Source organism: Watersipora subatra, chromosome 4, assembly GCF_963576615.1.
Source record: "Watersipora subatra chromosome 4, tzWatSuba1.1, whole genome shotgun sequence".
Classification (NCBI taxonomy): Eukaryota; Metazoa; Bryozoa; class Gymnolaemata; order Cheilostomatida; family Watersiporidae; genus Watersipora; species Watersipora subatra.
The window spans coordinates 22289345-22313820 of NC_088711.1; the positions used below are offsets into that span (position 1 = coordinate 22289345).

Sequence of the window (24476 nt, forward strand, 5' to 3'; positions counted from 1 at the left end):
AAAAATGCTTAAACTCACATGGCCAACAAGAATATTGCAATCAGTATAGATCTGTATAGGCAATGCAGCTGGTACTGTATGAATTACACAGATATAAATACAGTACACAGAAATAAACAGTGAACTTTCACAGAAAAAAACTAACACTTTCATTTAAAAGTTAAGAATAGTAGTTGTATATGTTGATTAAAAGTAAATTGTCTATGCAAAACCTTTTTTATTACTTGTGCAACACCGGGAATTCATCTAGTTTTATATTAAATGCCATAAAAGAAATTTGGTGAAACCTAGATATGATAGGCATTTCATCGGCCTTGTTGAGCCTTGTCTATGTTTTATTGCAAGTTTCTGATATGTTTGGGGATAATTATCAATTCTCTACTTGTTTTAGGATTGTCTGCTACAATCATACTATTGAATGTAGAGTCTTGAAAAACTAGAATGCTGTGGAATGTAAAAATGCGATGATAATTTGTACAGTTTAACCCCTTTACAAGTGGAGCGACATTAATGTCGCCGGCGATCATGTTTTTCGCAAGGGGAAACGACCAAAGTGTCGGTTTCGGTAGCGTCTTTTTAAATCGCAACTTCTGTCACACCAAGTGTTTGTAAAAAATAATAATTTCCCAATTCCTATTTGCAACATATCAGCGCTTGTTTATAGCCTAGTTTCATTCTGTTATATTACTAACAAAGTCGAAAATCATGATCGCAGCCCACGTACGTTTTGAGAGAATTTTTTCAGATTTATATGCATATGGTGACCTCCAGTAGAAATGAAAGTAATGAAACCACATCCAATGTTACTACACGAAAACGTAGAACAATAAGTGTAAGACGCACTGAAGATGTTGTAGGTTCATTGTTGGATGATTCAGAGGGTGAATGAGATTTTGTTGAGAAAGAAGGTTGGTCGTCTGAGCCTCTGTCCTGTTGAAGCTAGACAAACTGAAAAACATTTTATAGAGCAAATACCTGACAATAAACGTAAAAAGTGCCAAGTCTGTGCGCAAAGCCGTGACCAAGTCTTCAAAGGAACAGGCATCAGAACGTGGTGCAAAGACTGGTGTCGGTTTATGCAGAGGCGCTTGTTTCAAAGCCTACCACAAGTAAATTCTGTGAACTATGCCACTCAAATTTTCTTGTTAGCTCTTATCTGTAAGCTGTATACATATATTACAAATAGAATGTAAAAGAATGTAATAATATGCTTGTATTTACTTATTATACAGCATATTGCATGTATAGTAAAATTTCGCATTTTTTAGCAAAATACTTCACACATGGCACCCTACAAATCCATCCACGAAAGGGTTAAGCCTAATTTTCATCAAAATTGTATTCATAATTTTATACTAGACTTCACCAAGGTACCTTATTACCACGTTTGTTTGAAACCACTACCAATTAATTACCAGAACCAGAGCTGCTGGAACTAGAAGCTCACTCAAGGTCATCCCAATAACTAACTCCGATGACCACAGAGGCAATATTACTGTTATTATTTTTCTTCAGCATCACTATTGTTGTTTTACTCTCACCTCTCTGTATCCTATTTCCTATAGGGCCATGGCGAGCATAAAGCTCCTCCAAATGCCAGTGAGAAACAGCATGGTGATAATCTCTCGCTGTCAGGGGAACACAGGTACTTAGAGGAGACAGCACGAGCAGCGGCTGCTGTCGAACACTATTCAGAGGCTTTTCCTGAACCTCCTAAGCTTAAGGTATGTACTTATATATATTGAACTGGTGAGAATTTGGGCTTCTCAGATACTAGTAACCCTTGTTTAGGAAGGTATTCAGTTAACAACAACTCTGAGCAACTTATTCTGCTCTGATATTCCTTCAACGCATATCCTTGTAATTATGAGGGTGCAGTGGCAGTGCAGTTGTGAAGGTAACTGCATACGATATATTGGCCAAGGTTAACGCAGTCTCCCCATCTCTCGCTTAGTATCTTTCAAGTTAGTCATATGCTTTCTAGGATTCGTTCTCAATTCCACCACTCTTATATCCCCTCAAAATGTCAGAAAAGAGAAACAGTACTATTTTTCAAAGATCTATAATCTATATATAGATATATAAATGTTTGTCTGTCTGTCGTTCGTCTGTCCAGTTATAGCGATAAAGCTTTAGCAGCAAAAAATCACATTTGTACTGGATTTGAACTCGCAACATTCAGATCGTGAGACTACAAACAAGCGCGCGTAACCACTAGGCTGAGGCATTCTAGTCGTTTTCAACTCTTTATCAATCCTTATTCTCGCAGGTTACAAACTAAATATGTACATTTTATTCTTAATGAATAATACCTTTTACATACATGTTTTTCTTTTGAAATGTTTTGTGAAAGCCATTTCAAAGTACATTTGTAATTTTCAAATGTGCCATTTCAATTTCAAATGTGCCGTTACACTCCTATTTCCGGTTTCTCCTAAGGGCAATAGCTAAATCTACAAAGTGAAAAGACAAGTATTCCCGTGCGCCTCACTGCTATACGTTCGTACCAGTATCGAGAGGTACCAGTATTGTCACATTCATAGTTTTGATGGATAGCTGCTGGTGGAACCGTAACCTTTTTTATACACACACACTTATATTTACAAATTGTTATTAATTCAACATATTCAGGATTTTTATTTTGTTTTCTCAGTTCGTATTAATTGTATCATTGACAAACCATCTTTTATTGTTATCACTGCAAAACAGACCTAATTTAGTTATTACTTGCTAATTATTTCACATTTACATTTAAACACTTTTATAGTCATTTTATTTTCTTTCTTAATTTATTTGACCCGCACAAAACACTTTTTCTTGATATGAAGTTTAAGAGTTATAATAATAAATGTTGTATATGTTAAATAAATGTAACATATACGGTAGTGTACGGTGTTACACTTCCTTATGTATTGTTGAATGATGGCGAAATGGCCTATTCTACTTCTGAATCGTTATTATCGTTTTCGTTACAATAAAATTTTTTGTAAATACTAAACTTGTAACATACTTAACATAATTACAAACAAGCTGCTTGTAAATTGTAGGCAAAGCAAACGTTTTTAATGATGTAGATTTATTTATAGAATTATTCTCAAATGCGGGACATAGTTATTCAATACGAATTTGAGAGCTTTTTTAGTGCAATCAAGTACCATTGTCGCTTTTACTAATTGTTTGTCGACCTAAACTTTTGTTGGGGAACTCCTTGGGTTTTTTACCAGCATTTGTTGCTCAAAGAGTCGTAAGCAGTAACAGAATTACTCCACGTAACAGCAGTAATAGAAGTACTCAACATAACAGCAGTAATAGAATTACTCCACATAACAGCAGTAATAGAAGTACTCAACATAACAGCAGTAAAAGAAGTACTCTACATAACAACAGTAATAGAATTACTCCACATAACAGCAATAATAGAAGTACTCCACATAACATCAGTAATAGAAGTACTCTGCATAACATCAGTAATAGAAATACTACGCATAACATCAGTAATAGTATTACTCCACCTAACAGCAGTAATAGAAGTACTCAACATAACAGCAGTAAAAGAAGTACTCTACATAACAACAGTAATAGAATTACTCCACATAACAGCAATAATAGAAGTACTCTACATAACATCAGTAATAGAAGTACTCTGCATAACATCAGTAATAGAAATACTACGCATAACATCAGTAATAGTATTACTCCACCTAACAGCAGTAAAAGAAGTACTCTACATAACAACAGTAATAGAATTACTCCACATAACAGCAGTAATAGAAGTACTCCACATAACATCAGTAATAGAAGTACTCTGCATAACATCAGTAATAGAAATACTACGCATAACATCAGTAATAGTATTACTCCACCTAACAGCAGTAATAGAAGTACTCAACATAACAGCAGTAAAAGAAGTACTCTACATAACAACAGTAATAGAATTACTCCACATAACAGCAATAATAGAAGTACTCCACATAACATCAGTAATAGAAGTACTCCACATAGCAGCAGTAATAGAAGTACTCCACATAACAGCAGTAATAGAAGTACTCTACATAACATCAGTAACAGAATTACTCCACATAACAGCAATAATAGAAGTACTCCACATAACATCAGTAATAGAAGTACTCCACATAACATCAGTAATAGAAGTACTCCACATAACATCAGTAATAGAAGTACTCCACATAACAGCAGTAATAGAAGTACTCCACATAACAGCAGTAATAGAAGTACTCTACATAACATCAGTAATAGAAGTACTCCACGCAACAGCAGTACTGCAAGCAAGACTTGTAGAAGCCAGCAAACAAAGCTACTTTACAAAGCATAGCAATTTGTATCAGTACAACATTACTCCATATGTACAGGCTGTTGACTAGATGTCATCAAAACTTTCCTTGCATTTTTAACTTGCTTGTTCTTCAACTAACCTGCTCATCCTTAACAGCTCATGTATTGTTTTCCATTTGGCCAGTTGGCGAGCACGTTGCTAAACAAATGCCCAGCGTTGCTCAGGCAATACAATAATTACCTAATAAATTTGAGCAGCTTATCTGGAAAGCTAGATCTTTACTAAAATCTTTATTAAAACAAAACCCGCGTTATGGACCAGTTTAACAATTGTTGCCGTAACGGTCAACAGTGTTAGTTATTAACCCTAAGCAAGCATTTAAACCGCGAGTTTCTTAACCAATTTAATGATTATTTGCCCAATGATAGATGGATTGGGCAAATGATCATAGATAGCTTAATGGTTAAGTTTGGCGCCTCTAGATCAGGAAGTCCCATGATCTGGACCAGTGCTATGCAGATTTTTCATTGCTAGGTAATAACAATATACGCAATAACAAAATTCAAAAAATGTACTCCACATTTATATATACATAAATGTGGAGTACGTGTATATACATGTATATGTAGATACCAGAGTCCATCAATAGTAAAGATTCCAGTGACCTCTTAAGACTGAGCCAGCTGCTGTTAGCTTGTCTAATCAGTATTTGGTAGAGTGAGTCTCACACATGCTAGAAGACCTTTGGTAGGAGAGTGCAAATAGGAGAGTGCTCGGCAATACTTGTCTATCACTCTTGCTCCATGATGCGGTTAATCCAAAGGTCTGCATTATCCGCAGGATGGAAACAGGAAAAACGGTCAAGTCAAGCTAGCTTTGTTACTCGTAAATTTTTTTAATAAAGTGCCCGAGTTAATCCGCAACACGCGAACGTTCGTTGAAACACTTATCGTGCAGTAACACAACCTGCACACAATTCCAAATCTGCCTCGTTTACACAATGGAAACAGTGTGTGAAAATGGGATACAATGCAGTGAATCATGTATCTGTGGGTATGCTTTGTAGAGACTATTGATGTCAGAAACAGCACATGCCTGACCTGTCATGTCATGATTGGGGACATTTTTATATACCCTGCATTTCCATGAGTAGGGTTAATCTTGGTATTAGAGCTTTGTTGTATGCAAATAAATATCTTGCAAATGTCCGGTTTCATTCAAATAATAACTGTGTGGTAAACATTTTTACTACGGAGTACTTAGCCTATGTTAGTAGCTTAATACAAGTAAGTTGGATATCCAAATATTTGGCTCTATACAACATTAGTTGCTAGGAGTGAGGCTTTGTAATCTCATTAAATATGATTTTTGTTAAGCACCACTATATTGTATAGTAAGATATCGATGCTCCCAGATCATGCGAATAAATGTATGTTTCTAAAACACAATGTTAGTCATTCTGTCTGTTTGTCTGCTCACTTATAAAATTGAAATGCAGATATTTAGGTAAAAATATAAGAAAACTGGGAGTTATTCGACTAAGCTTTTCTTTGCAGTGAGTGTTGTAGAGCAGGTGGCTAGGTCATGGACGGTAGAATGGAAGACCCCCCCCCTATTTGGAGGTTTCAAAATCTATTGCTGTGTGCATTTTATAGATGCTACTGTGCAAAGTGAACGAGTGGTGTGTGTGCGCGTGTGCGTGTGTGTGTGTGTAGGAGGTCGTTTATAAACAGAAAGAGAAGAAAATGATGTAGGCTACGTTAATATATACTGTGAAACTCGGATAAATCTCCCTCGGATATATTGAACACATGGTTAACTCGAATGGATTTGCTTGGTCCGTTACCACGCCATGATAAATGGCTTTAGATAACTCGACCGAAACTCTGTTAACTCGAACAGTTTTTTGCCAAACGGCTATCGAGACGATTGTTACTATCGCTTTAGAATATCACTTTATTCCGAGCCATAGAGATAAACATCAACTTTTAGTAGTTCTTAGGCCTCGTTATTACCAACATTGGCAAATATTTTCATTAACGACTTTTCTAAAGGTTTGCAAAAATCAAATTTTACTAAACATCCGCTTAGTGATAAGCCCTCCGAACGCAAGAAAAGCGAGGTAAAATTTGGATAACTTTAAAGTAATATCGGCAAAATTGATAATGGGTTTTTAATAGTAAAGCAGTTTTGTAATAACTGACTTACTGCAAAATTGATCTTGGTTAAAACGCTCGGTAGAAAAATACGTATGTATTTTTTTTGAGCGTTTTAACCGCGATCAAGTTTTGCCAATTTTAATCTGAGAACGTCCTGGCAGTCACATCACCTAAAGCAACAAACAAATCTCAAGTGATAAAAAAATATGTATACTTTCTGATTGAAAATATTTAAAACTTCACACGAGAGACCCTTTAACTTGCAACAAGCAATCTAGGCTTTTGATTGATATATAGTTTGTATATGTACATGTATCTACTGATAAATACGTGCACTTATGACTGTCCTGATAACTTGAACGCTCTAATAACTCGAACACTTCTGCTCGGTCCCTTGAAGTTTGAGTAATCCGTGTTTCACTGTATATATATCTGTTTCCTATATGCCAAAATCTATTTACTTGCCGAAAGTAAGTAAAAAGAATTTGAGAATAAAATTTTCGTATCTATTTACTGGAGAAGTAGAGCTAACTCCCAGTTTTTTTATAGCTTTATTTATAGACTGCAGTATATAAGGGTCCAAAAAGATGCCGGTAGACCCCCAAGGAGGACCCTGATCAAAATAGTGTAATTAGTGTCCCCCAAAAAAAAAGTTACAAAAGATTCATATGTTTGCTTTTACCTAAATAGCTATAGTTTCATTTTCATGAGCAAACAGACAGAAAAACTAACTTTGTTTTTTATATTTGTAGATAGATGTATTGATAGATATATAGTAATATATGATTGTAACTACATGCATTAACCTGGCAACACCTGCTGCCAGTGCTATTAATAACTACACTCTGCTAATGCATGCAATTCTATTAGAGGTTGTTCTTATAATATAATCCTCCTAAAATTGGCTAGCCAATTTCGAAGATTGAATTAAAGCAACATCTGTTCATAATAACAATGTTCAAGTAAGATTTACTCTTGGAAACAACGCGATAACCAGGTCATCAACAGGAGTTATCTGCTCATATGTAGTAGATAGAAGGGTGGTTAAAAATCTCCTTCACTTTATATATGGTGTGAATGCGTGCTGCGTATTTTGTGTTCTAAGTTTCTTGCGAACATGAGCTACTTTTACTTTGATAGACTTCAATTTCATTACGGTAGAATGACAGAGGATTTGTAGAGCTAGCTCGCTAAGTTTGCTTTTACAAGTACAGTCAGGTCAAGGTCACTCTTTGTAAAACAAGGGATATTATGTTGCTGGAATTGATACATTGGAGACCTGGAATGAGGCCAGGTGTATAGCATTAGGATCTGCTGTCTTTAGCAAAAAAATGCAGTGTCTAATCTGACTTATTGTTTTACTAAATACTGCATCTCCATTACTAGCTCGATATAATGAGCCTTGATATGCCTTCAAAAGAGCCATTCATACATAAGTTTGTTTTTCTATAGACACACAAGTCTGGAAGCAATATGCTAACTGGCACACTAGGTAAGATGAGCAAACTCCTGAAAACTGGTCACGTCAACAGGGAATCTATCTTACCAACCCCAATTCCTCCGAGTACAGCCAGTTCTGGATTTGCTCAGCGCAAGCTTGCTAAGGCTCATGGTGGGTATACTCTAAAGAGTGTGATATTACCTGTTTTTTTCATCACCCAAGGTGCATGTCCTTCCAGCTGCTTATCCTTCCAACTATGAAATTCTCGCTGTAACGTCAAGTAATCCTTAGGAGTTGTGATTCCTCTGAATAAAAATGTGATGCATTTACATACGATTAAATCAAAGCTTAACACAAACCACTAGAGTGGCCTTCAGTAGAAGCATTTTAGTTTTTATGTTTGCACTTAGAAATAAGTATTTAGGATTCTGTATTTGCTCAACTATCTACTTATCAACATTTATAAACTGACCCATTGAAGTTACGTCACGATCGCTTACAGCAGGAGAATTCCTGTCATGTAAAGGCTACTGTTCTCTTAAACAGATACTTTAGTGTAAACTAAGTTCTGACATTAGAATCTCAGTAATAAATAATTATTTGATTGGCTCTTTATACAAACGAGGTATCTGTTATATTTAAAACAGAAAGTTTCACTATCAGCCTGATAAGCAAATCACTATTATAGGTTCTTTCAATCACAATAGTGAATGAGCCAATCAAATCAATCGCAATAGTGAGTGAGCCAATCAAATCAATCGCAATTGTGAGCAAGCCAATCAAATCAATCGCAATTGTGAGCGAGCCAATCAAATCAATCGCAATAGTGAGTGAGCCAATCAAATCAATCGCAATAGTGAGCGAGTCAATCAAATCAATCACAATAGTGAGCGAGTCAATCAAATCAATCGCAATAGTGAGTGAGCCAATCAAATCAATCGCAATTGTGAGCAAGCCAATCAAATCAATCGCAATTGTGAGCGAGCCAATAAAATGCAAGGATTGACAGTCCTTCTGTACCACATGCTTGGACTGTGTGTGTGTTGGACAAATAGCTGATCCAGATAAAATATTCTTTAGTTGATCTCCAGATCATAAATTTATAGATTATTTTTTATTGTTGAATGTAGTTTTGTGGCTGTGCTAAGAGCACTTTTATTATAACCACGTTAAATTTATTTTATATTAAAATTGTCACCAATAAGTGACAATATGGTTGTTAAAGTAGATAAGCTTTTAATGCTACTTAAACTCTTACAAAAACTCCCTGAACTTGAAACATTAAGCATAATATTCATTATAAGAACTGTAATATACACCTGTATTATAATTTAATTTATAATATAATTATAATTTAATTTATATTATTTATAATAAATGGTCACCAACTCTCTACTAAAGAAATGGCTACCAACTCTCTACTAAAGAAATGGTCACCAACTCTGTACTAAAGAAATGGCTACCAACTCTCTACTAAAAATATTGGTCGCCAACTTTCTACTAAAGAAATGGTCGCCAACTCTTTACTAAAGAAATGGCTACCAACTCTCTACTAAAGTAATGGCCACCAACTCTCTACTAAAGAAATGGTCGCCAACTCTCTACTAAAGAAATAACTACCAACTCTCTACTAAAGAAATGGCTACCAACTCTCTACTAAAGAAATGGTCGCCAACTCTCTGCTAAGGAAATGGCTACCAACTCTCTACTAAAGAAATGGCCACCAACTCTCTACTAAAGAAATGGTCGCCAACTCTCTACTAAAGAAATAACTACCAACTCTCTACTAAAGAAATGGCTACCAACTCTGTACTAAAAAAATGACTACCAACTCTCTACTAAAGAAATGGTCGCCAACTCTCTGCTAAGGAAATGGCTACCAACTCTCTACTAAAGAAATGGTCACCAACTCTGTACTAAAGAAATGGCCACCAACTCTACTAATAAAATGGTCACCAACTCTGTACTAATAAAATGGTCACCAACTCTGTACTAAAGAAATGGCCACCAACTCTGTACTAAAGAAATGGTCACCAACTCTTTCTACTAAAGAAATGGCCACCAACTCTCTTCCAAAGAAATGGCTACCAACTCTCTACTAAAGAAATGGTCGCCAACTCTCTACTAAAGAAATAACTACCAACTCTCTACTAAAGAAATGGCTACTAACTCTGTACTAAAAAAATGACTACCAACTCTCTACTAAAGAAATGGTCGCCAACTCTCTGCTAAGGAAATGGCTACCAACTCTCTACTAAAGAAATGGCCACCAACTCTCTACTAAAGAAATGGTCGCCAACTCTCTACTAAAGAAATAACTACCAACTCTCTACTAAAGAAATGGCTACCAACTCTGTACTAAAAAAATGACTACCAACTCTCTACTAAAGAAATGGTCGCCAACTCTCTGCTAAGGAAATGGCTACCAACTCTCTACTAAAGAAATGGTCACCAACTCTGTACTAAAGAAATGGCCACCAACTCTACTAATAAAATGGTCACCAACTCTGTACTAATAAAATGGTCACCAACTCTGTACTAAAGAAATGGCCACCAACTCTGTACTAAAGAAATGGTCACCAACTCTTTCTACTAAAGAAATGGCCACCAACTCTCTTCCAAAGAAATGGCTACCAACTCTCTACCAAAGAAATGGTCGCCAACTCTCTACTAAAGAAATAACTACCAACTCTCTACTAAAGAAATGGCTACCAACTCTGTACTAAAAAAATGACTACCAACTCTCTACTAAAGAAATGGTCGCCAACTCTCTGCTAAGGAAATGGCTACCAACTCTCTACTAAAGAAATGGCCACCAACTCTCTACTAAAGAAATGGTCGCCAACTCTCTACTAAAGAAATAACTACCAACTCTCTACTAAAGAAATGGCTACCAACTCTGTACTAAAAAAATGACTACCAACTCTCTACTAAAGAAATGGTCGCCAACTCTCTGCTAAGGAAATGGCTACCAACTCTCTACTAAAGAAATGGCCACCAACTCTACTAATAAAATGGTCACCAACTCTGTACTAATAAAATGGTCACCAACTCTGTACTAAAGAAATGGCCACCAACTCTGTACTAAAGAAATGGTCACCAACTCTTTCTACTAAAGAAATGGCCACCAACTCTCTTCCAAAGAAATGGCTACCAACTCTCTACTAAAGAAATGGCTACCAACTCTCTACTAAAGAAATGGTCGCCAACTCTCTGCTAAAGAACTGGCTACCAACTCTACAGTAAAGGTTGCTCTGTGATTCGCTTCAGTAGTTAAGCTTGAGATTACGTACTTTTTGCTGAAAATACAGATAGCTATTTTGTAAACATCTTAGTATTTCTGGTATTTATAAATTTATTGCCTACTGAACCTGAAACATAATATTTCTGGTATTTATAATCCCCTGATTTAAAACATGCGCAAGCGCTTCACTATTCTCACACAATCGGGTCAATAACTAGGCCTGTTGGTCAAAATTTCACATTCAACCAGTTGTGTAAAAGTGACAAGGAAGAAGAACATATGTGTTTGTATTCTGCATAATGCAACCGTTTGGTTAGCTAAAATTGACATACAATCTATCACTACATGGCCCTTCTATTCGCTGCTTTTGAACCCTGCAGTACAGTAATCCCTTGCTACTTCAGCTTTGGCTGCTTCTGTACTTTACAGGGTAAAAGATTATTCATTAAAAAGTGGAAAATTAAAGACAATAAATAAAAAATATCTAAAATACTTAAATCTCTCTCATACTCTAGCCCAGTGAGATCTTTCTGAGAGTATTATTGTAATAGCAGCCGTCACTGTTCGCTGTTTTCCTGTTACATTTACAGTGTCAAAAGTGCCAAACGTTTGTGACCTTTATTATGGCTCTTAAGTATCTTCGACTCTCAAAATAACTTAATGAATCTAAAAAAACGAGGAAAGTGGTTCCAATTAGCAAAAACTTGAATTTATTAAATATTATTAAGGTAGGTAATAGCAGGCAAAATTAGTTGCTATTTTACAGAGTTTCTCTCGGAGTTGGCCTAAGGCCCAATTAACCATGACAAATGAAAGATCTCTGTAATTCATATCAATAAGAGACATCAATGTGAATTTGACTACAATTTTTGTAACTGTGATGGCTTAGTAATTTTTTATGATAGTTTGATGTCCACTACAGGCAATTCATTTTAAGAGTCAGCAGTGTACAGTAAGCAGCGAAGTCATCAAGTTTTCAGCTGTATTTTATAAGCAGTTGACTACCGTGACTGTATGAGTACTGGCAGTTGAATATTGTAGTTGGCTCAGCAGAGCTCAAATGGTAGAAGTATTTTCATCTGCTTAAAAGATGCGATATAAGATATAATCTAAGCGGGCTGAGGCAAGTTTTGGTTAAGCTCTTACAGTTCTGTGACTGTAGGAATAGCCATAGTTTGTGACTCTAGTGATTGACAGAAAGTAGGTGGTGCTGCACACAATCAAACTGTCAAATTTATGTAAATCTAATATGCATATGAATAAACATTGTTCGTTCAGCTTTGTATTGCAAAGAAAGCACCAGTCTGGCAAAATTGCTGCTGAAAAAGTAAAACTTGTTTAAAAAAACCACTGCATTGAAGCTATATAAACAGCTAAAATGAGGATGAAATCCTGATTTCTGTCACTTGGCTTGAAGAAATAGAATAGCATCAGTCTCAGTTGTTTTGGGACAGCTAAATAGATGGTTAAGTTAGGAATTAGATGGTTGGCACAGAATGTGTATAGCCATCTGATCTTAAGTTTAAGCTGCAGCTGAGACTATGCCAAGTTGTAACCAGCAAGTTGCAGCAGGTGCTATGCCAAGGTGTCATAAGCAAGTTGCAGCAGGTGCTATGCCAAGGTGTCATAAGCAAGTGGCAGCAGATGCTATGCCAAGGTGTCCTAAGCAAGTTGCAGCAGGTGCTATGCCAAGGTGTCATAAGCAAGTTGCAGCAGGTGCTATGCCAAGGTGTCATAAGCAAGTTGCAGCAGGTGCTATGCCAAGGTGTCATAAGCAAGTTGCAGCAGATGCTATGCCAAAGTGTGATCAGCAAGTTGCAGCAGGTGCTATGTCAAGGTATAATTAGCAGGTTTCATGAATAAAACTTCTGAAGTACATTGCTGTTTAATAAGATAGCAATACTTATAGACCCGTCTCGAAAACCTCTACGACGATAAATAATATGTAATACATGTAACATAATATATGTATTGTATAATATAATTAACATATAATATAAATAATATGTACTAAGAATAATAATCCACAGATGTTTGAGGTAGACGACAGGTTTTTGTATAAGTCTGCATGTACATAGCTGTCTAGAAATAGATGTGTTTATAGGAACCTTGCCTGCCTCCCTTCCTGCTAGTGCTCAAACCTCTTTCGACCTTGGGAACTCGCATGTTAGTAGTCCCACCCACTTTGGCCAAAGACATGTAGAAACTCCGCCCACTCCACCAGACCTCGGTGACATCTGGCTTGGAACTTCTGGTGATAAGTCTCATCAACCTAATGGTGAGGATTGTTGTCTTCCGAAGCCCGCATTCGCTGACTTGCTCATCTCCTCGAGAGAGAACTTATCAACCACCACTGCTACAGATGTTTATGTTCTGTGTGCATGTTCTTATAGTGGCATATGTACTAGGGTTCCATACAGTGATAGTGTAGAGACACCAGGTGCTTCAGTGCCGAAGCGCGACACTGTGCCAACGGACAGATTATGCTTCCATATAGCGCGATGGTTGTGCGACGCTTTATGTCAAGATCGTGTGTTTAAGAGGTCAATGACAGAAAAACCCCTCGATGATCAGAAAAAGACTTACTAATGGTGTTATTTGTTATGCACATGGCACTAGTTAATCAACAGATTTTGTTACTTCTGCATCCAGCTATGATACAACAAAATACATTGTTGCTCAGGTATTCGCTCCGTGAAACAGAACCGCAGCACAAAAGGCGCAAATCTTTCGTCTAGCAGAGAGTATGCGTTAATTTTAATGTTTGGTTGAAGGACTGCTGAATGAAATGATATAACAATAATAATGAAAATAATGAGGCAACAGAAAAGCAAGACTTATGCGGGGGCACAAATGCGACGCTGTGGGTCGCCAAGGCCATTTCCATAGCGCAAAGATGGCGTATCGAGCAACTGTTTTATTTTCAAACAGCGTCATTGAATCACGACAGAATGAGAGTATTACAGAGCCATGTGAGGGTGTATCGCTACGCTATTGCTGTATGGACACTTAATAGAAGAGAGGCCTTTTTTAATATTAATGCATTCTAAGCATTGTCTAGTGCATTGTATAAAGTTGCACTGTGATGGGCTTGTCATGAATCGGCCACCATCATGATTTTTTTCTGATGGAGTCGTAAGAACTAAGGTTTTTTCTATGATGGAATCATCATAAAAAACTAAGGCTTTCTTTTTTGTGAGTATAACTAGCAGAGAAAGGCCCAATAATGTAATAGAAATTTTCATTTAGAAATTCTTGTTGTTAAATGTAGTTTTCATGTTTAGGTACTTATTGAAATTAACGAAAAGCAGACGGTACGGCGCAGTACGACGGTATGTTGCAGTGTTTCTTGAATATTGATGCTGCTACTTAGAAAAGTGATATTTTAACTCTAAAAATATGGAACCGCTATACCGATTAGTAGGGTCTGTCAAAAAATACTTTCTATAAAGATAAAAACTTTAAGTTACCATTGTCCTTGACCTTGAACATCAATTGTTGATAAACCACAATTAGGCCAGACGGTATATTATCATTACCTGTAGTAGGGATGTCTACCTGGACTTATACGCTTGACTCTCTCAGAACCTGGTTAACATTTATTGTTGTGATAATGCAGTTGGGAGTACGCCAATTAGTAGAACCCTGGCTGAGTTACTGGGTACTGAGGCTGAGTTACTGGGTTAAAAAATTTTACAAGAAGCAAACCACGAATAGGATTTTAAGTGAGTCAAATTGTGTGAAAAACAGCCATTTCTATTATAAATGTTAGATGATGCCTTGGCTGTTTGTTGTCATAATATCTTAGCATCAGCAGTTGTTGCTGTTTATTTTGGCAACTGAAAATGTAGCCTTCTAGTTGGTATCACACATTAAATGAAGTGTGGTTGTCTTTACAAGAGCCATATTAATGACAATTGTATTCTCTCACTAGTTGTGTGAGTCAGTCAGTAACTAACTTTGGGAGTGCTCTAGAAATGTTCTCTTCACAACATGATACGTCTGCTTGTAGCTGGTCTACCTCCGTGTGGGTCACATTATAATAGTAACCGTAATAATTGGGGCATGTTTTGTTTTGGAAAATTACAGCAAGTAATAAGCCTGCATTTGCAACGGTTCTTTTTCACAACTTGTAAACAATGAAAACAGATGATGGGCCAAGATACAATCATCGCAGGCTCTGTTGAAAAACCAGAATTTTGTTTACCGCATTGTGAAGAAATCATCGGGAAGCGTCCCTCTTTTTCAACTGTTGGTCTGTGTTCACTTCATTATGTCCTACATAAGACTTCATTATTGCATATCAGATTATTGAAGTACTTTTCTTGTTACGTCAGGGGAATTGCTATGATGCGTGTCTAAGTATTGTATCATCTATAATTTGTTTTTTGTTGCCAGAAACTCTTCCTACAAGCACTCCTTCTCAGATTTTGGTAGACCGAAGCATTTCCCTTTGTCCTCATCCATCTTCTCCGCCACAGGTCAGTGTCTACAGGAGGCCTTATTTATTACTCCGCCTCCCAATTGAGGAGTTTTAGTCCAGTGCTTTATAACACCTGGTCCGCAGTGCAATCTTTTAACACACTGACTGTAAGATATCTGCAGTTTGTGTTTGTCAGAGAGTTGTCTTCTAGCGCTTAAAGTTTAGTTGTTCTGTTAATCATCTATCAGTCTGTGTAATGCATCAGTTAGTAGTCCCTCGCTGACTACAAGCATTGGTTTAACTACAACTACTACTTAGATTAGACACGCATATTTTACTTGTGCCAAAAAATCGAGGAAACTCATTTAGTGACTGGCAAATGATAATTATTGCAACACAAGCTTGTCATGCACCACAAGATAGTTAAGTCTCTCACATTTTTGCTTGATAATGACTCTCCTTTTGTCATTTGAAGTTAAAACTTGACCTTAACATTGGCTATATAACAATGTTTTATAGAGATTTTCGTTAGATAACTTGTGTGTGACTCATAGTTAGGTCTAGCTATATGAACTTGTTCGTGGTAATACATGTAATCCACTACCAACTACCTGTACATGGGTCGGGCCGATGGAGGCTAAACCCTCAACCTTTATACAATTCGGAGGGTGAACTGGATACCCTTGCAGAACCAACATCTGTAAAAGCACCGCACTATACCATTGATGCACTTTGGCAGCATTTAGAGGGCGAGGATAACCAAACCCATCTATCAGCCAACCACTGAAACAGGATGGAAATGCTAGCGTATCTTCACCTGTTCTTTCCCGCTGGATACCATTTCCTTCCTGTCAAGAGAGTGAATCAGGTCTTGCAAAAACCAGAAATCACTTGAGCATATTTCCATGCAGCTTTATGGATTGAATAGAAATGTCACAATCAAGCCGCAACCATAGACAGCCGCAGTCACCTCTACTAACTGCTAGAGAGCGTTCACTAATTGTGCTGGGAGTGTCAGCAATGAGAAATATTGCGACTGTTAGTGTCTAGTGTGTACAGCCAATAGTTGTTCTTAGAGTTGGATGATAACCAGTCTCACTGGTAAAGTTATGTAAAAGTAATTCGTCGAAGCATTCTGTGCATGACTTTGACTCCATGGAGACAACCTATCTTATATAGAAAGAGATTGATCAGTCAACTGCGATAGAGTGATCAATTACATGATTAGGGTATTGGTAATACCATTCAGCCCATCTACTTTCTATGAATGGCGCAGATCAGGACATGGGACATAACTAATTCGATTATGAGACAAATGGCAGAGAATGCAAAATTGCCTTTGATATTGGTAAACACTTTGGTGGCTAGCAGTTATATCTAGTGGTTAGTTGTGGTGTATAAGATTCCTGTGGGTGTGGGAAGATGGAGGAGTACATCTTATCATTTCTGTGATTTGCTCATTGCAAAGATCCATGCAGTTGTAAACATGTCATCACATCCATAGCATCATAAGCTTTGTTGTTGTTGACATCTCCAGCAGATTCACACATGGCATGATGGAGTCATGCAGGAATCTGATTTTACCACATAGACCTACTTCAGAATATCTGAATGTGTCATGACTGATGATTAATTGTGTGTTTGTTTGATTGATGAATCAGTAAAACTTGGTGGACTCATGTTTGTAACTTTTATTACTATTCCTATTAGACTACCATTATTATTCCTATTAGAGTACTGTTACTATTCCTATTATAGTGCTGTTACTAGTCGGTACTGCGCAGGTTATCTTGTATCTGGCAGCTTAATGTCCACTCAAGGCTCCTAGTTAGGCTACATACAATAGTTTGTATTGAAATATTCTCTGTACATGTTGGTTACGGTTAGAGAAGATCGTGTGATTGATGACTCCGCATTCATTCTTGTTAAGGAGAAATAAGCTCTCGAAGAGGAGCAGTATTTCGGCAGATATAAGTACAAAATATTTGATGAAGTATTCCCTTTCACAAGAAAGTTAGCTATTGATTGATTAGGTAGTTTTCTAGACATATTGGAGTTGAACTCTGCAATGCCTGAAATCTTTAAGAAACAGTTTTTTAGATACGGATATGCTGACACGGTCGATTAAATGATTCACTTTGCAGAAATTTAAAAGAGCTTCTTTTTAAGTTTCTGTATCGAAAATCGTTTAGCTGCTTCCATTGAGTCTCTTAGAAGTCCATCTTGAGCTGTTTCTTTGCTTTGAAAAAGCGAATTACTGATGAACATATCCGTAGTCTGCGCTACTTCATTTTCTACCATATTTTTTTCAAAGTTATTTTGGTAATTTATAAAGTTTTTATTGTCGAAATTATTAATTAATTTGAAGGTCAGTTAAAAGAAAGGTTTGCGGTGTTGCCATGCATCATGTGTTGGGTATCACCGTCTATTGGTTCCCTTTGTAGCCTGTGGATGCATTTACCTCTTTGCCAGACCAGCTGGATGCTGAGCATGATTTCTCAGCTAATGTGGAGTTGCGAGAGAGAACACAACCAGAGAGACAAACAAGGTATATCAGCAATTATCTATATTACACAGAACTAGCTAGCGGGTATTTCTCTTATCCCCAGTAAGGGAAAAGCTTATCCGGCGCAACACCACACTAATCGCAAGGCAATGACAGAAATATTTTCATCATGAACAATATGGGTTGGTAGGTTTTATCTTGTTTTCTTTCACATTTAAACAGCATGTCTCTAATCGTAAGTTTTTCCAATTGTCGTAAACCTGTGTTTTCAGTCATTGTTGTAAGTCAAAAGCTGGCGAAGGGCCTTAGCAAAACTGTTGTCCATTAGCGATTGTACATCCTGGCTTGAACTATATGGCTGAGAAGAGCCAGCAACATTTTATTCATACCCGGAATGTTTACAAAGTTGCTGAAAGGTGTGCTCACAGGTAGGCTCACTGATATGCTTACAACAAGGCTCAAAACTGAATCACTTTCCCATGCATCAATGGTAATTATCTCATCATGCCAAGAAAACTGTGAATCCTCAGATCAGTTACTTATTGCGTGAATCATCCACTCTAGTACCTACTAGTGTCCGATCTCATTTGGTTGACTTTGAACTGGCCATTCTAAAACGTCTCATTTTACTATGTTTAATTATATATTGATGTAATTAGAACTGTGGCCCGGTTACAGCTATAGTTTGTTAATTGAAATGTGCCAGGGGAAGCATTGAAATTTATGCTTAAGGCTTCCTATTGCTCACATATTAAATGCCCTATATCCTATACCCATATTAAATGCCCTATATCCTATACCCATATTAAATGCCCTATATCCTATGCCCATATTAACTGCCCTATATCCTATGCCCATATTAAATGCCCTATATCCTATGCCCATATTAAATGCCCTATATCCTATGCCCATATTAACTGCCCTATATCCTATGCCCATATTAAATGCCCTATATCCTATGCCCATATTAACTGCCCTATATCCTATGCCCATATTAAACGCCGTATATCCTATGCCCATATTAAATGCCTGATATCCTTTGCCCATATTAAATGTCCTATATCCTATGCCCATATTAACTGCCCTATATCCTATGCCCATATTAAATGCCCTATATCCTATGCCCATATTAAACGCCGTATATTCTATGCCCATATTAAACGCCCTATATCCTATGCCCATATTAAACGCCCTATATCCTATGCCCATATTAAATGCCTTTTATCCTATGCCCATATTAACTGCCCTATATCCTATGCCCATATTAAATGCCCTATATCCTATGCCCATATTAAACGCCGTATATTCTATGCCCATATTAAATGCCTGATATCCTTTGCCCATATTAAATGTCCTATATCCTATGCCCATATTAAATGTCCTATATCCTATGCCCATATTAAATGCTCTATATCCTATGCCCATATTAAATGTTCTATATCCTATGCCCTTATTAAATGCCGATATCCTATGCCCATATTAAATGCCCTATATCCTATACCCATATTAAATGCCCGATATCCTTTGCCCATATTAAATGCCCTATATCCTATGCCCATATTAAATACCCTATATCTTATGCCCATATTAAATGCCCTATATCCTATGCCCATATTAAACGCTCTATATCCTATGCCCATATTAAACGCCCTATATCCTATGCCCATATTAAATGCTCGATATCCTATGCCCATATTAAATGCCCTATATCCTATGCCCATATTAAATGCCCGATATCCTATGCCCATATTAAATGCCCTATATCCTATGCCCATATTAAACGCCCTATATCCTATGCCCATATTAAACGCCCTATATCCTATGCCCATATTAAATGCCTTTTATCCTATGCCCATATTAAATGCCCTATATCCTATGCCCATATTAAATGCCCTATATCCTATGCCCATATTAAATGCCCTATATCCTATGCCCATATTAAATGCCCTATATCCTATGCCCATATTAAATGCCCTATATCCTATGCCCATATTAAATGTCCTATATCCTATGCCCATATTAAATGCCCTATATCCTATGCCCATATTAAATGCCCTATATCCTATGCCCATATTAAACGCCCTATATCCTATGCCCATATTAAATGCCCTATATCCTATGCCCATATTAAATGCCCTATATCCTATGCCCATATTAAATGCCCTATATCCTATGCCCATATTAAATGCCCTATATCCTATGCCCATATTAAATGCCCTATATCCTATGCCCATATTAAATGTCCTATATCCTATGCCCATATTAAATGCTCTATATCCTATGCTCATATTAAATGCCTTATATCTTATGCCCATATTAAATGCCCGATATCCTATGCCCATATTAAACGCCCTATATCCTATGCCCATATTAAATGCTCTATATCCTATGCCCATATTAAATGCCCTATATCCTATGCCCATATTAAATGCCCGATATCCTATGCCCATATTAAATGTCATATATTGAATTAAAACATAACTGTGACATAGTTTTTACTTCCATTAGAGTATAAAAATATCAGGTAAACAATGACGGATAGCTGGCAGGGTGAATTACTAATAGTGAGATGCAAGCTGCAGAAGATACCCAGTCATTGTGATCACCAACACATATTTTCAAGCCAGTACAATTGTCTATTTAAAAAGGCTTCACAGCTTGGCCTAAAAACAATGTTTGGGATATTTCACAAATGCGGTTGGCCTATCATCTCACAGCTAATAATCATCCTGACCTACCATCTCGCAGCTAATAATCACCATATTTTAGTGGAGAATGGGGAGAGAAATGCAGCTACAGTTATACATTGAGTTCCTTGATGAGTTGTACTAATCAAGGATACTGAGAATGCTGTGTTTTTATCCAATATAAAATTTTGTTTTGTAATGTATTTGTTTGAAATTGTTTTGCGTTGTGTGCTCCAATATGTTATCGTATCCGTTTGGATATGTTATCATATTGTCTATGATATGTTAACATGTGATATGATATGTTATCATATATGCTATAATACGCTACCATGTATGCTTTGACATGTTATGATATATGCTCAGATATGTTACTATATCTGCTCATACATTATATGGTTGATATATATTGGAGAGACTTGTTTTATCTTGGTAGACTGCATCAGGCATCATTAGTTTTGCCTGTTGAAGAATTCTGTATAAAAAATTTCCCTTTCATCCTTCAGCACAAAAAACTCAATGCATAATGCTAGCAGATTAATGATTTAAAGTAATAATTTTGTAGCTATAGAAAAACTCACGCAGCATCGTATGAAGAGGCGGTTTCATACGACAAAGTGCTCCCCGCACTCTCCCCTCCAGGGTTTCACCCACAGGCTATTCATAATCAAAGCAGCACAGATAGCCTTGATGCTGTAGGTAAGGATGGGGCGTTAGCTAATTGTCTTACCTTGTAAACAAGATTAATGCTATCCATCTCAACGTACATTGAGTAAAATAGATGATAAAATTTTGTTCAAACATGGTAAAAGAGCTATCTAAGACTTCCTCAGCGAGATTGTCATTATACAAAATTGTTGCCTCAGCTCCATAAGATGTAATACATCAGTTTTGTATTAGATGGCAGAACCAAGTCTTTGCCGATGGAAAGTTTACAGCACCAACTCGATTTGTTGAACACGGCTAAGAACAAAGACTTTGCCAAGAAGTTGGAGCGCTGGGTTGGCAAAGGAAAGCAGACCAATAAAGGTAAAATATGACATCAGTTGTTAGCTTCTTTCCTGCCCAACTAAACCAAGAATGCTTCTTATTCCTCAAACAACACTAATTCACATCAGTATATGAGGCTGTGTATCCAGTTGACTCCATTCTGGAAGACAACTACCTGTGATGCTGATTAGACGGAGAGATAATTGCTTACTAGTTTTCATTCAGCAGATAGTATTAGTATGTTAACAATTACCATTTATTATTTACATGTAGATATCATAAGGAGTTGCTTTTATAAGTTAATCTTCATTGGTTAACTCGTCAAATTGCCTCATAGAAATGGAACATATGTATCATATGTATCGTCAGACTCTTTTGTATGTTAGTGATGCACTGGTATGTGTAGTAGTTGGTGATACACTGGTATGTGTAGTAGTTAGTGATACACTGGTATGTGCAGTAGTTAGTGATGCACTGGTATGTGTTGTAGTTAGTGATACACTGGTATGTGTTGTAGTTAGTGATGCACTGGTATGTGCAGTAGTTAGTGATACACTGGTATGTGCAGTAGTTAGTGATGCACTGGTATGTGTTGTAGTTAGTGATGCACTGGTATGTGTAGTAGTTAGTGATACACTGGTATGTGTAGTAGTTAGTGATGCACTGGTATGTGTAGTAGTTAGTGATGCACTGGTATGTGTAGTAGTTAGTGATGCACTGGTATGTGTTGTAGTTAGTGATACACTGGTATGTGTTGTAGTTAGTGATGCACTGGTATGTGCAGTAGTTAGTGATACACTGGTATGTGCAGTAGTTAGTGATACACTGGTATGTGTAGTAGTTAGTGATGCACTGGTATGTGTAGTGGTTAGTGATGCACTGGTATGTGTAGTGGTTAGTGATGCACTGGTATGTGTTGTAGTTAGTGATGCACTGGTATGTGCAGTAGTTAGTGATGCACTGGTATGTGTAGTAGTTAGTGATGCACTGGTATGTGTAGTGGTTAGTGATGCACTGGTATGTGTTGTAGTTAGTGATGCACTGGTATGTGCAGTAGTTAGTGATACACTGGTATGTGTAGTAGTTAGTGATGCACTGGTATGTGTAGTGGTTAGTGATGCACTGGTATGTGTTGTAGTTAGTGATACACTGGTATGTGTAGTAGTTAGTGATGCACTGGTATGTGTAGTAGTTAGTGATGCACTGGTATGTGTAGTAGTTAGTGATGCATTGGTATGTGCAGTAGTTAGTGATGCACTGGTATGTGTAGTAGTTAGTGATGCACTGGTATGTGTAGTAGTTAGTGATGTACTGGTATGTGTAGTAGTTAGTGATGCACTGGTATGTGTAGTAGTTAGTGATGCACTGGTATGTGCAGTAGTTAGTGATGCACTGGTATGTGTAGTAGTTAGTGATGCACTGGTATGTGCAGTAGTTAGTGATGCACTGGTATGTGTAGTAGTTAGTGATGCACTGGTATGTGTAGTAGTTAGTGATGCACTGGTATGTGTAGTAGTTAGTGATGCACTGGTATGTGTAGTAGTTAGTGATGCACTGATATGTGTAGTAGTTAGTGATGCACTGATATGTGTAGTAGTTAGTGATGCACTGGTATGTGTAGTAGTTAGTGATGCACTGGTATGTGCAGTAGTTAGTGATGCACTGGTATGTGTTGTAGTTAGTGATGCACTGGTATGTGTAGTAGTTAGTGATGCACTGGTATGTGTAGTAGTTAGTGATACACTGGTATGTGTAGTAGTTAGTGATACACTGGTATGTGTAGTAGTTAGTGATGCACTGGTATGTGTTGTAGTTAGTGATGCACTGGTATGTGTAGTAGTTAGTGATGCACTGGTATGTGTAGTAGTTAGTGATGCACTGGTATGTGTAGTAGTTAGTGATGCACTGGTATGTGTAGTAGTTAGTGATGCACTGGTATGTGTAGTAGTTAGTGATGCACTGGTATGTGTTGTAGTTAGTGATGCACTGGTATGTGTAGTAGTTAGTGATGCACTGGTATGTGTTGTAGTTAGTGATATACTGGTATGTGCAGTAGTTAGTGATGCACTGGTATGTGTTGTAGTTAGTGATGCACTGGTATGTGTAGTAGTTAGTGATACACTGGTATGTGTAGTAGTTAGTGATGCACTGGTATGTGTAGTAGTTAGTGATACACTGGTATGTGTAGTAGTTAGTGATGCACTGGTATGTGTAGTAGTTAGTGATGCACTGGTATGTGTTGTAGTTAGTGATGCACTGGTATGTGTAGTAGTTAGTGATGCACTGGTATGTGTTGTAGTTAGTGATACACTGGTATGTGCAGTAGTTAGTGATGCACTGGTATGTGTTGTAGTTAGTGATGCACTGGTATGTGCAGTAGTTAGTGATGCACTGGTATGTGCAGTAGTTAGTGATGCACTGGTATGTGTTGTAGTTAGTGATGCACTGGTATGTGTAGTAGTTAGTGATGCACTGGTATGTGTTGTAGTTAGTGATACACTGGTATGTGCAGTAGTTAGTGATGCACTGGTATGTGTTGTAGTTAGTGATGCACTGGTATGTGTTGTAGTTAGTGATACACTGGTATGTGTAGTAGTTAGTGATACACTGGTATGTGTAGTAGTTAGTGATGCACTGGTATGTGTTGTAGTTAGTGATGCACTGGTATGTGTTGTAGTTAGTGATGCACTGGTATGTGTAGTAGTTAGTGATGCACTGGTATGTGTTGTAGT

At 37.2% G+C, this 24476-nt stretch overlaps 1 protein-coding gene across 3 annotated transcripts in view; it reads left to right on the forward strand.

Moving 5' to 3' along the window:
- The window catches only part of LOC137393409 (serine-rich adhesin for platelets-like), a 59580-nt gene that overhangs the window by 14867 nt on the left and 20237 nt on the right, over nucleotides 1-24476 (forward strand). The window contains exons 3-9 of one of the 3 annotated variants that reach the window (XM_068079956.1): nucleotides 1566-1724; nucleotides 7906-8065; nucleotides 13231-13416; nucleotides 15537-15619; nucleotides 18006-18109; nucleotides 21320-21453; nucleotides 21655-21783. In XM_068079956.1, coding sequence (XP_067936057.1) covers nucleotides 1566-1724; nucleotides 7906-8065; nucleotides 13231-13416; nucleotides 15537-15619; nucleotides 18006-18109; nucleotides 21320-21453; nucleotides 21655-21783 — 955 coding nt within the window. The remainder of the gene's footprint in view (nucleotides 1-1565; nucleotides 1725-7905; nucleotides 8066-13230; nucleotides 13417-15536; nucleotides 15620-18005; nucleotides 18110-21319; nucleotides 21454-21654; nucleotides 21784-24476) is intronic. The other 2 variants (XM_068079957.1, XM_068079958.1) reach the window with 2 other exon arrangements.